The sequence below is a fragment of the Syngnathoides biaculeatus genome, chromosome 19 (genome assembly GCF_019802595.1).
Source record: "Syngnathoides biaculeatus isolate LvHL_M chromosome 19, ASM1980259v1, whole genome shotgun sequence".
Lineage (NCBI taxonomy): Eukaryota > Metazoa > Chordata > Actinopteri > Syngnathiformes > Syngnathidae > Syngnathoides > Syngnathoides biaculeatus.
In genome coordinates this window covers 10,990,893-11,005,243 of record NC_084658.1, presented here as the reverse complement: position 1 = coordinate 11,005,243, position 14,351 = coordinate 10,990,893, and the positions used below count along the sequence as shown (strand labels likewise).

Here is a 14,351-nt window from a genome sequence, read left to right as displayed (position 1 = left end):
ACTGACAGTTCCCTTATAATCTGGGCCGACGGATTTACAACAAAGGTCGATTATAGTGTTATGTTCGCGCTGCAGAAACTCCGGCGCACGATATTGTTTTCACACAAAAATCTTCTGCTTCTCACAAGTCAGCAACAAGTGGACAATGGAATAGAATGAGAGTGTTTTGGCTAAGTTGCATCTTTTGCATGACTGTGGACACATTTCTTGACGTGAAACCAAAAAGATTGTCTCCCATTTCAATTTAACTGCGTATATATTTTAAAATGCAACTTTGTCAAAGATTAAATGTTTTGACAGCTGAAAAAGGCATCTCAGTTTTTTTTATTTTGAAGTCATCACTTCAAGGCAAAGAAAATAATGGAGCAGAAGAATTGTGATTTAATGTTAAAGGGCTTCATGCTTTAATAATGCGTGCCAGTAAATCAACTCATTATGTTGCTTATACTGCAAGCATTTATACCCTAACACCGTAAATACATCAGTTAATGTTTTTTTTTTTTGCATGTTTTTGTACTTAGAAATTCCTCTCTGTGGTGAAGTTAATGAACTACCCAAGGACAAAATATCATCAAATAATCCAATGTTCTGATAATAATTCACATTTTTGCTGCTGGAAGCATTAAGGGAACCCCCCAAAAAAGTAAATTAATTTATTTTTAAAAAAAGTTCTATTAATTGGCTTGGATTTTATTGCTGACAAATATTGAAACTGGTTTAAATCAATGAATCCATATTTCACGGGAGCTATTTGTAATGCACAACATCAACCGGTCTCTTAATGCCAGTAGTGAATTAATGTAGATGTACTCATTTATTCATTATCGTTAAAGTGTCCTTCCCCCCAGCACAGAGTAGACATCAGCTCAATGATACGTCAGTCACGGCTGGCTAAATTAAAGCAAAACAACACATCTGCGCAGACAAAATCTTTAAATAATTAACCTGCCACACAACCACTACCATGAACAGTGTAAAGAAAACACCAGTGGAATTCTGGCAAAACATCTGCAAAATGTTAATGTAACAAAATGTGTATAGAAAGAAACATGTTGGTAGTCAAGGAATGATTTCATCACCAGCAGACTTCCGTCTCCTGGAAATGAACTTGCGTTGAGGGTAAATTCCAGCGAGGCAGAGTTTTTCAGTGTTTGTGTGCCCATGTGCTGCATGTTTTGGGCGGGCCATTGGAAAAAAAAAAAATGACGACACCAGACAGCTAAATAAAAGCCAGATGACACTGATCTAGTCTGACTCGAATTCAGGACAGAGAATCCCGTCTGTCGCATCAAAAGAGACCCAAACACGCCCAGACACCAGTCTAGACAACACAATAACTTCCACATAATCCCAAGTAAGAATCAGCTGTGAACGTTTCCAGCGCTCACAGTACTGAGCAAAACAAACATGGCAGTAAAATGGTGAAAGCAAATACTGTCTATGCATTGAGTCAAATTTTGAGTGAGTCACACTCACACTGATACTGGATTAGTGATATGCTGATAATTAAAATGAATAGCAAACGTATGATCCCGTTGGGCTCTGTTGGATCTTGGATCTTTGTTGGAGTCTTAAACTTGTATTGGTCATATGGTCTAATCATGTGTGCATTCACTACTCATGATTGTTCGAGCATGACTATTCTATTATGAAATTATAACAATAGCGATTGGCATCCTAAAAAAGTACTTAATCAATATCTTTAAACTTTATAATGCATTGTTAGTACTGGAAACGCCAACAATCAAGTTATAATATTGCCAGCCTAACCTCAATTCATCAGTTTTAGATATAAAGACTTCCGCTACTTATGGGTGATAAGAGCCCTGGAGCAAATAGCGAAAATTCTCAAATTACTGACATCCCCCCCGAAAGTCATTTGTAAGAGTGTCTAAATGCCAGAACTGGGTGGAGCACAGGAAACAAACAAAACCAATGCAACTCAACCAAAACAGAGACCATGACAGTTGCATAATGAAGCAGTTGCCATAATAATCATTACTCATCTATTTCTTCTATTAAATTTGAAAATCAAATGTAAAGTGTCTGTATCTTGTTGCATTTTGATGACAACCATGTGAATTTTATTAATATTAATCAGACTTCCTCGCACAGGTCTACTACACGAAGTCGCGGCACATTATCTCTCCCACTTTTTTTTTTAAATTAATGGATGCTTATTGTCTTTTACTACTATTATTCCATCTTTTCCCCATGAACTACTATTTCTGTAGTGTGAACAATGTGGTACCTAGGCAACAATGGAACCTAAAACTGAACCACACTTATCTCCACATGCTCTAGAAGTGAAAGCTAAGCTGGGTTTCGCCTAAACTTACTCCCATCTGCCCCATTAAACCTCCATCACAGCTTTTCTCCAACACGTCTTTTGTGACTCATGCACCATCGGAAAAGCGCACGTACGAGGAATGTCAAATGATTAACTGCAATATAGTGAGGGTTCAATGTAGACCATCGAAGAAAAAACTGGATGTCCCCGAGGTTGTTATCACGCCACCTGAGAACCACTGTGCCGACATAGGCCATCTGAGTGAATAACTCATTTATATTAAATTTGAGCAAGTAAAACTCTATGATTAAGAAATGTCATGTAAGTGCCTCACCCATCTTGGCACGCAACCAGAGGTGCGTGCTGCTCCTTTTCATTACTCCTCTCGCTAGCAGAATAAAAAAATGCATATTTAAGTCTGTCAAACGCATCATGTGGCGCAAAACCCAAGGCAGCATAACGAGAAAATATGTCGACATTTATCACGAGTTTGGTCTGTCTGTCTTGACTGTGCCTCACATGACGATGAAGTCACATCATTGGGCAAGTGGCTCCGTTTTAAGAGACTGATTGTGTGAGCCATTTATTATTGATGTGTGTGAGATAAGGCTCTGATAGAGCCCAAGGCAAATATTCGTCACTGTTTGTGGCTAATACTACTTTGTAATGGGCACATCTCTTCAAATTTGTTTTGAAATCACATGAAATCACATAATGCAAGTAAATTCGTCTGTAACGGGATCATTACAAATATTCTTATTACACAGAAGCATAGCAGCTGCAGCGAGATGTGTCAATAACCGAATGAAATTGCCTAGATGCCATGCACTCTTGTTGTCTGAACTCAGCCAACTTGATTTTGTTCCACTCCATCGTCACCACTGTTTGCCTTGCAAGCATGAACATTCACATGGCTTGCACTACTGTTTACAATTTTTCATGTAAGCAACATCACATTAGAGATTAAATCATTTTGGTAACGGCAGAGTCATAAATCAAGACTCTTGATACGAAATTTTTACCCGTCTCATTACTCGTCTGGACAGGACTTCATTAAAAGAACATTCATGTTTAATTTTAATGTGGCCCAGTCAGCTAAGAACTCACAGCGTCAAGGTTTGTGGTAAATTCTGCAGCTCTGCCTGTCAATGTGAATGTTTTCAACCGTGTCGACTGGATTCTTGTAAGGCTTACATGGACTGGATTTGCTCTATGTGGATGTGAAAACAGGATTGTATGTTATTATTTGTGATCTTTTTACTCATTGGCCTTATATCTCATTGGTGAATAGTATCAGTATATTCCAGTTATTTCTCCCCCATCAATTCAAATTCCAAATATCTGTAACAGTCCACCATAAAATAAGACTACTTTTATGTAATGACAGACAGACTTCACTGCGAACTGATACCAGAGCACACAAAGTTACTCTTATATATACATATATTTTTAGCATACTTTCCAAAATAAAAGACTAGTTTTTACTCCATTTTTTGCCCATACCAAACAAACGTCTCGTCTGTTTTTGGCCACTCATTCAATGACTCATAGAAATCAACATTTACAGTACATCTGGCAAGAAACACTTCCGGCTCAGACTTCCTGTTTCAATTACTGGTGGGGCTCTACCATGCAAAACCACCCTTCTTGCCTGATATAAACAACGGCTAAAAACTGATTGAGATACTTTATCCTTCAGAGCCAAGCTTAGAGTCCTGTCCTACTAAAAGCCTATTAGACTTTTGCATTTGGGGAAGAACAGCAGTGAATGGATAACTTGCACAATGACGATAAAGGACAGGTGGTAAGAGTACAGATTACTGGTAAAGGATAACGATGATGACATCACAAACTACATCATAACCGTCAGTCATTTTAAGTACAGTACTGTAAATTTCATGGGGTTGAATTCCTTTTTCCTGTGTCGTCGGCCACTGGTGGGCTTACCGAACGCTGGCGGAATGGTACACTCTTGCCGACATTCGCTCCGCAAACACTAAGTAACCACACACCCTTGCTCCAAGTGCAAAACGCCTAGACTCATGCAATAGAGACACTTAAGGGAACGGTAATTTTTTGGTGTTCAAAAGCTAACAATTCAGCGTGTAACATAACGAATTAAGCAACTGAACAGTTGGCGCCAACGGGGCGATGTCATTTGAAATTTCAAAGCTTCACTCCAAATTAGTCCATCATTAGCACAAGCAGGGATGCTAAGTGGCCAACAGTCAAGAGAAAAATTCCTCAGAATTCAAAAAAATCTTTCAAGAATTAAAAGAAAAACCCTGGCGGTAAAGAATTGCCAACGGGGGAACATGAATTACATTTCATATTTCATTCATCAATATCAATTCAATTGCATTAACCCTTAACAATATTGTTATACATTTAGTATGAGAGCCAACACAGACACAAAGCTTTTAAGTATCCGGGGAAGTAATCACATTATCTCTGAATCAATGTACTCTGTCCAGTCATTGTTTAGGAAGCCACAAGTCTATCTTGAAGCTTGGCAAGATGAATTGGAAAGATTATGGAGCTGTACGCTCACAAACACTGCCGAATATTGTAAAAAGTACATGTAAAAGGGAATGACTGATTAGCCAAACGGGTTTTACACCAATGTTTTTTCCCATCAAGATATGATCGCACTGAAATTCAAACAGCCTGAGGTTTTTGTAAAGCCACCAGAGAAATAGATACGGAATGACAAAGCGAGAGGTGTGCTGATGATCAAAGAAAGAATTTGAACAAAAGTAGTGAGGCTTATTTATGCTGCCTAAATCCAGTGAGTTGGAATAAGTGTGCAGCAATTAACCTGCCAGGAAGGTACCAGAACTGCTCCTGCATCTTTCCCCCAATACATACAGGCCACAAGTTTTTGACAACAGACATGACGGCAGTGGGGGAGGTATTGATAATGTTCCCTTCCATTGATCCATCACATTGTCTGAGCCACTTATTCTCAGTAGGGTCGAGGGTATGCTGGAACCTATCTCAGCTTACTTATTTTTTTACTGGCTAACAAAATAATCTTTGAAACACAGAAAAAGAGATCAGTGTCTTTTCAAATAAGCCAGTAGTTTGTTTTGAAGAGGAAAATGAGTTCTCAAGAGAATGGCAAGGAGAGACATGTCAGAGGAACAAAGTCCTCTTTCAACCCTCAAAAAAATAAAAGCCTCATTTTGACAGGAGGTACTTAAAAAGAATTCGAAATGTTCAATGGTGTGCTTTCCCGGGACCTGCAAGACGTGCAACGTATGACATTTCAAACACCCATCCTAAATTTAACACCATTCCTCTGCTGTACCCTCACAAAGCTCACATTGCAGCCACGTAACCCAGAGGGCTTTCAAACCAATGTACCTTTTTCCTGTGGGGGGAAAAATAAATTGTCCTGGAGCTGAAAACAAAGGTGATCTCAGTACTGATCTAAATAATTGTGATTACGTGAGACTAAAATTACTGCTGAGAATCCCAATCGATGTTAAACAGGTTTTTGCCCCAACACATCTAATTGTTTTGCCCTTGTTGCATGTAACACATGAGGACTCTCTGCATTCAAGATGCGTGTATTTTTGCAGTTCCTGCAGCTTGTTGCCCTGCCCCCACATCATTCCTAAGATCATTCAAGGGAGTGAATGAGTCTGCGCGTAAATTCATGCAGTCCCTCTCTCCCCTTTCTTCCAGCAAGACCTTTCACCTGTGAGAGTCATTTCCATAGGTCAAGGCCCAACAAACCGTATCCTTCAAGCCCCCATTCCACCATGCCATTACGGCCAGCTCTTTGTCTACACCAGATGTGCTCTTGGTAACTGTCTGCTTGCTTGCATGTGTGGGGGCAAGAAGGTGAGGCCAGCTATCTGCCCGCTGAATTGTTTGTCCTTGGTGCAGCTTAACCTGAGTTGGATGATGTAAACTAAATTGTCTCTCACATTATAACATGGCTAGTGGACCGGATACTGTCCTTGACACCAGGCAACGAGAAATCAATTGCAGGGTCTTAAAATGGGAGGCTGATATGACTCCCAGTTCCCTCTCATGCTGCACCACCAATAGGTGAATGAGGTAACAATGTTGAAAAACACGATCCAGTAAGTAATCAACCTATGTTCCGTGGCTTATATTTATAACAAACTCACCTGGTTGTCCAGAAATATGTTTGGGGGTTGTGATGTTTGCATTCTAAATGGCAATGGTTCTAAATGGCCTCTAAACCTTTGTAAAACAAGTGATTGCACATAGCAGGTTTGACATCTACAACGCAAGCCATGCACACCAGCGGAGAGGGTAACTAAGGCTATGTTTTGTCAGCCACAGCTTCAACGCGCACCTAATTCATTTCATGCTATCATAAAGAAACGGACTTGATTTATGGCTTTGCTGTGCCTCATAGAGGAGAAATTTGTGCAATTTTCTTTTTTCCAAATGGTTCTCTGGTCAGCCAAGTCGGACGAAATTGGCTAGAATCAAATGTAGCCTGAGTGGGCACTGTGCCCCAATTAGCTGCAGGGTGAATCATTCACTTTAGACAAATAAATGCTCCCCTCAAATACATACCTACTTCCCAAGGAGGAAAAAAAGGTGGTAACTAATTTCCATTCCAGTTTATAGACATTTTGTTCACATACTGACGGGAAAAAAAAAAGTTTACTATAGATGTGCGGGAAGTAATTGATTGTAAAATGCACTTGCTTTTGAATTGTTTAATACGTTTCAATTATCAATTGTTAAATAAGGTAATCTAGCAAAATTTAAAAAGGGGGAATTTTGAAGTCCACAACAGAACCGCTAAGGCTTTGCAACCATACACACTAGTGCCACTATAGTATACTAGTAGCCATCTGTAGTAGCGCTGCATTTTCAGGTGGAACAGATTAACAAATGAGTTTTTGATGAGTCTCCGCTGCCAGTGACATCCGTTGACTCATCAGTATTGGCAAATATCTATTACGAACAGGCTTATTGGTGTCTGTGAGCTTGTCTACAAGCTGGAGACAAACGGCAAAAATAACAAGCAGCGACTCTGATTTTGTCACAATGGAAAATAAAATTTAAAAAAAAAAAGAAGAGTGAATTCAATTTGATACTGAAAACCTTGATTTGTCTTCTATTAGGCAGGGAGTCACAGACTCATGCCAGATTTGTATCTCAAACAACAGGATTGTATTCTCTGTAAGCATACTAATGATAGTTTTGCTGTTTGCTCAAGGGTGTCTTGTTTTCCCTGAAAAAAAAAAAAATACTTCAGTCATTTTTCTGATAAGGGCTTGTTTTTCAACCATTTACTAGTACAAATTATTATGAAACGTGATAGCGTAATTACAGTATCAAGAATAGCAGAATTGTACACGACTAAAACACATATTTGCCATTAAATACATCACTCATACATGCGCTCCAGAGGCGCAAACATGTTTCATTTTCGTCCCAGGGGAGTTTTGACACAGAAATTTTGGCTACCTATTTTTGAACTTGACTTAGCCTGAGTTATTCCCCCCCACCCAATCACTTCACTATAACATATTGATGCCCTCTTTACTAATATATATATTTTTTTACTCAATATGACAAGGAACACTACTATTCTCACCCTTTACAATTAGGGCTCGAGATTCCCTGTTCTCATAAAAAGAGCAGAGTGAGGGTGTTACTCATTAACGCTTTGGTGCCTCTGAATCAAATGGCTGGTGGCACAGCTACAAGCTCTCAAATTAGTTGTGGTTCCTTGGTCCAGGACAACAGACATCCAGAGTCACATGAATGCTTTGCATTTCTCTGCTGCTCGTACCAACGGTGGCAGCCCACATAACAATATGACAGGGAAAGGCAGGAGGAAGGACGACGGTCCATTGTGCTGATTAAAGTTAACTCTTAAATATCGATTCTGGAGATTCAGTTGCGGCTCAAGAGGAAAATGAAATGTACCGTATTTTCCGCATTATAAGGCGCACCTAAAAGCCTTTAATTTTCTCAAAAGCCGACGGTGCGCCTTATTTATGGATCAATATTGAGCCTTTAGTGCAGCTCCATCTAATGGGATGCATAACGTAACCCCAACCTCTACTGTAGCGTCTATTCTATGCACCTTATAGTGGGGAAAATACGGTACTGTATTTATGAAGATTGGAATGGTAAAATACCAGCAACACGTCACAACTTCTAAACACGCCAATAAAGTATGTTGCAATTGCACACTACAACTTAAAAAACACAACTTTAATAAAAATGTTGACTAATTAGACTTATTGTGACTTTATTGGGGGTCGGGGGTCCTAATTGCAAAGCCATAGTTGACTTTGTCCAAAAAACTGCGAAACATGGGACTCTATGTTACCGTACGAAATATACATGCAATACTCTGTTGCGCTACCCTCATTCGATCTTTAATATTGTATTCTCACCTAAGAAATTATACTTGCAACGAAAAATAATACAACATATTGCACTGCAATATCATTTAGTTGGATTGGACAGAATTTTCTGTAAACTGTGACTTCTAATGTAATTTATTTAAACCATATTTAATGGAATTTATTTAATTTCGATAACTGGTTTCCTTTGACAGGTAGATCCACGGTCAGCAATCATTTCAGAAGCGGGGGGAACAAATCGTTCGGGTGTAAGCCAACTTAATGTGCAAATTATCTTGCTTGCGTTCAACTGCTCGTTTTCACATTGGCCGGCAAACAATGACAAAACTGCGACATTCTGGCTGAGTTTAAACACAATGAGAGTAAAGTGTAAGTAGCCAGATAATTAAATGCCTAATGGCAACACTGAACACACAAAACCTCAGTAAAACCTCATTATTGCCACAGAGATTATTACACACATTCTGAACCACATTAGTAATCATTTTACAAAGTGAAAATACTCTGATTTCTTCAATGGAAAAACGTATTGATGTTCCTACTCTTTCCTTAAAACAAACTGTGTTTTAACCAAAACATGATATTCATGTTCATCAGCTGTCTTGGGAAAACCTATTAACGTTATTTCCGATTTTCTGACATTTTTTTAATCAAACACTGACCCAGTCATTCTAAAACCTAAACTGCGGGGGTCTAATTTGTACTCTGAAAATCCTCTGCACCCTACCAAAAGATTGAATGACAACTGTTATCAACATCTGAGACCTGGATAACAAATATACAGTTTTTTCCAAATGTGTTCCATTATGTGCAAAGCAATTATTGAGAGAAGAAACTAAAATGTGAGGTTTGGTTTCTTTTGCATGAACTGTTTTAAACCCGAAAAAGCGAAGGGGATGGCAGAGGGAACATCTCCCCCATCAGCAACCCCCATTGATAGATCAAATCTGTCTGTTTATGTTGCAGTCACATTGACAGATATGCAACATTTTTATCCATTCCAGTGACTTAACTGCCCACGCAAGTAAAAAATGAACAGCTTACACCACTGCCTTTTACAATTTGCCAGGATCTTTCCTGCGTATCAAATGCAGCGGTGACAGCCTCAGCCCCGAGAATCTCTGACATCATGACACCCATTAACGCCTCTTTTCATCACGTGACTAACGCAATGCCCCGTGCGGCCCGCCTGCATCACTTGACGTGCACTAAAAAATGTCACTGCGTGTAGAATGCCGCGGTGATCATTTCTCGCGATTGTTCTGTTTTAGTCACACGCTGTGATGACATATCAATGCGCCTCTTGGAACCTCCTCTCTCATACCATCAACCGCCAACATTCTCTTTAATACCATCACCATTGACTCCTTCTTGATCAATTTTGCAGGACAATTTAACCCATCATCTGGTCATCAAGGTCCATATTTTCTAGCAGACACTGCTCCACAGTCACCATTGTTGTTGCTTTGTTTCTTCATGGAAAAGAAAGCAAAAACATCTACCGCAAGTGTCCAAAAAATGCAGAAGAATCCGTGCCGGCATCAGCCGTAGCGACACCCCAGACAAGGAGGACAACTGCAGCACATTTTCAAAACTGCACGCCTGGGTTGAGTCAGAGTATAAAGGCAAACTCCGTGTAAGATTGCCGCAGTGACGTCAGCGAGGTCGCCGCCTGCGTGGGTATAAAGAAGCCTTTATCTGACAAACCTCATTTTAACTGCAACTATAGCAATACACCACGCTAAAAGAGATCCACTGTATCAGAATCAGATGAAATTCACTCTTTAAACTGTCGAAGAAGAGCTGCGCAGGATAGTACCACCACTGCCTAAATTTGGGGCAAGAAAACGCCTGATGTTTGCCCAGAAGAGGTCAGAAAAGTTAACATCCAAAGGTCAAACTAGCCCACAATTTTTGAATGGCAGACTCATGATTGACTTGGGTGAATATTTTACAGCCTAAAATAAACAGGCATGATTGACAACAGTAAGGTTGGGTGAAATACACATCTGCATCCTAACCCCAAATTGTGTGGTTTTGCACATTACATTACAGATGTAAAAACAAAAAGAGATATTCAAGTCCACTCGCTCATCGACCTTTTCACCATCTATTAACTGTCGAAATACTGTTTCACTTACACACACCTACATATATTAATGACTACTATAGTACAACTCCAGTTAATGTGTTAATTATTAGTCGTTCTTTGCGGATTCCCGGCCATTTTGTCATTGCAAAAGAAACATGAGAAACCATTTCAATTACCTTTATAAATAGATGTAAAATGATCATCTGGTTGTTTTTACATTGCACTATTTATCCAATTCAGACAATGAAAACAAGATGCCACTTCCAGAGTTCAAACCGCTAAAACAATCGTGAAACTACATCCTCAATACACATGCTTGAAAAATACTATCCCTTAAACCACGTGCAATTCTAGATAAGGAAGAAATGATTTTACTAATGACTTGAATAGTTTGATGCCAAAAAAGATGTAATTTATCGTAATCTTGAGCTGCTGTTCCTGCAAACACATAGTACACACCATTCTGCAGAAATAATTTCAAAAGACAGAAGGAAGGAGTGTGTAAAAGAAAATATCCAAAGTCGGTGATCATTTCACACCAGATGCAACACAAGGGAACATCCATGATGGCCAACACAAAGTATCAATGTTAGACAACTTAATATAGTCTATGTATGTATTTGCTTCGGCTTGTCTCGTTAGGGGTCGACACAGCGTGTCATCTAAGTTGAACGCTCATATTTGTTTGACACAGTTTTTACGCCGGATGCCCTTCCTGACGCAACTCCTTATCATTTATCCGGGGAGAGGGCTGGAGTCTATCCCAGCTAACTTTTTTTTGGGCGAAGGCTGTATACACCCTGAACTGGTCGCCAGCCAGTTGCATGGCAGATATCAACACCATCACTCAGCGGGAATCGATCACAAACGCAAATTAAACTTCCAGATCATTGCACCTCAATTTTCTTTTTTTTTTTTAATATACATTATACGATTCTTATTTTCTTTTCTAACAACAGAAATGTTGTCTGTTGTCCCCAAATCATTTTTGAACTTACAGGTCTGCATGTTTTGATGGTCTACAACCGTTAATAAAACCATATTGTAATGCCCTCACATGTGGCCAAGAACAAGCACGGCCGCCAGTGCACTTTTGCACGATTAAAATGTCATTCATCCTTTACACACCCACTTTACAAACTCATTTATAGTGTTTTGAAATTTAAACTTCAACCAGGGCCAGAGAAGGGATTTGGTTCAAGTTTGGACGTTCCACCATAGTGTACGCAGTCACAAATCTGAAGCCAAGATAGCCTTCAAAACGGATCTCCCAACATCCTCACCCCGTCATGGACTGTTATTTATTATTCTGAAAAGGGGGCGAGGGGAGGATCATGTGATGTTGAACAGACAAATGAGCCTGGGGGGGTTGGGTGGCTGACGGAGAGGAGGGTGACAGAGCATAAGGACACAGCCTATTATGTGGCAGCTACTTGGATGCAATGTGCGATAGTTACACCACCTAATTTAACCCACTGCCAGCGCTCGGATGTGTGTGGCTGTTTTGCTCGTGTGTGTGTGTATAAATCCCCGCACAGAAGCATAAAGACAAGCATAAGCCTTTATGTTGCTGTTAACAGGCGTGTAAGCCGCAGGGGCATGTTTTCTTTCTTTCTAGGAACACTAAAAGGCATAAAAATTGTCTTTAAATGTACGATAACGTGTACAGTCATTAATTTAATTCGGTATATGCATTTAACGTGTAAAAAAAAAACGTTGATTTATGACTATTGTAAAATGATGCACCCCCCCCTTTATAATGGACCCATGCCATGACAATCCAATTGCCGGACAAAGAATGTGGAATTTGCTCCCTTTCCGCACATCCCAAAGCCAACGGATCAATCTGATAACCGTCCCAATTCTGAGGCAACGGGGGTGTTATGTGAGGACAACGCTCCGCTTTTGGCAATGGGGAGGATGTGATCAGCCCCCATGGGTGCTGTGTGTGTGTGTGTGTGTGAGAAAAGCATGCGCCCTCCACTCATGATCAGTCTCCCATGCGCTCTACACAAAGGGAAAGACCCACAAAGAAAACGCTTGAGTCAATGGAAAAGCTCATAATTTGATGTTCCTAAGTTTGGACCTCTATTTTTTTTTTTTTTTGTTCACATTTACTAATGAAACCAGCCAACCACCAAATGGACTGCAAATGGATGTGCTACGCGGCAACGATCGCAGATGCGTACAAATCAATGACGGATTGCGTATAACTATTGAATACTAATCTGCTTGGACTTCTATCTCCATTAATTGCACGGTGCGAGAGGCGTTCACGGTTCAATTGCAAACCGCAGCCCGTTTTCCATTGAACAGACACGGAACAACACGAGCGCGGCACCGCAAAATTCCACAGCAGCAAAAGGCGTTCGGGGTTGGATGATTGCAGTAATAAGCATATCACCGAGAAGATGTATATGTAAACACGGCGGATGAAGTAGCAAAGAATTTGTCATTATTTAAAGCTTCTGTCCGCAGTTGTCTTCAATGTTAAAACATGATACGTTCACGGCCAATAAATCAGAATTGCAAACACTAAGTTTAATCAACATATTCGCGGGTAAATTGTGATTACTGTTCACACATTCACACACACAAGCTTCAAACCTTCAAATCAGACTTCCAGAAAACTGACTCGAAATAACTAAAATGAGAAAACAGTCACTTCAACAAGTGCATTTTCCACCGAATGTGACCCAGAACAATGTCGCGTGGAATTTAAAAAAAAAAAAAAAACATCAACTTTGAGTGGGTTAGGGCGGAGGGTCGATGAGATTCAATTGCTTAAATATTTGCCACGGGCAACACCAAAAGAACACGTTCCCCCCTCCGCGATGTAAATGAACAACCAAAAGCTTGACAAATAAGTAAACATCCACCACAGCAACTTTGCGTTTGAGGAACTGGACACACTCCGGACCGGACGTACTTCTTCGGACAGCCGAAAACCAAGTGCTGGGAAAAGCTTACAGAGAAAAGAACAACTTCTACAATTAGCTTTTCTCGTTGAGCCTTAAACCGCCGGGGAGGTTTAGCTCCTTGTTGTTGTTTTTTTTTTTTCCCAAACCAGACAATAAACATTCCACAGACAGGCAGCAGCAGGCTAGCCAGCGACCCTGCGCCATCTTAGTTTGACACACTCCGCTTCTTCGGGTTTCTTAAACAAAGACATTTTCCGGCCAAACCCGTTGCCGCCAACAGCGTAACTAAGTGGAAACAAGTGGAAAACACCCAGCACAGTTGGATATATTCGGTTTAAAGTAGTTACCATCATTTTCCTGTATCCTTGTTACAAAAAGCAGGAGGACCAAAACGTAAGGTATTGTATCCATCGTGGCTACGGACCAGACTGGCACCCGACTGCAGCGAACTTCTCCACGCGCTGCGAATGGTGAGCGCTGAGTGGCTCTCGGAGCTGCTGGTCCCGCCTACAAAATCAGAAGCCTGAAGCTGATTGGCAGAAGTGATCAGAACACCCCCGCCCATTGAAAAAAAATCACTTCCACCGCTGTAAACAGTTTTACTATATATAATGTATTCACACACTGTACTACTGTACTCCAATAAAAAAATATATTTTTAAAATGCACATGCA

General features: G+C 40.2%; 1 protein-coding gene across 1 annotated transcript in view; it reads right to left on the bottom strand.

Moving 5' to 3' along the window:
• tgfbr1b (transforming growth factor, beta receptor 1 b) overlaps window positions 1-14,129 on the bottom strand; it is a 36,289-nt gene extending 22,160 nt beyond the window's left edge. Inside the window, exon 1 of the mRNA XM_061804893.1 lies at window positions 14,025-14,129. Coding sequence (XP_061660877.1) covers window positions 14,025-14,088 — 64 coding nt within the window. The 5' untranslated portion in view covers window positions 14,089-14,129. The remainder of the gene's footprint in view (window positions 1-14,024) is intronic.
• Window positions 14,130-14,351: the final 222 nt, after the last annotated feature.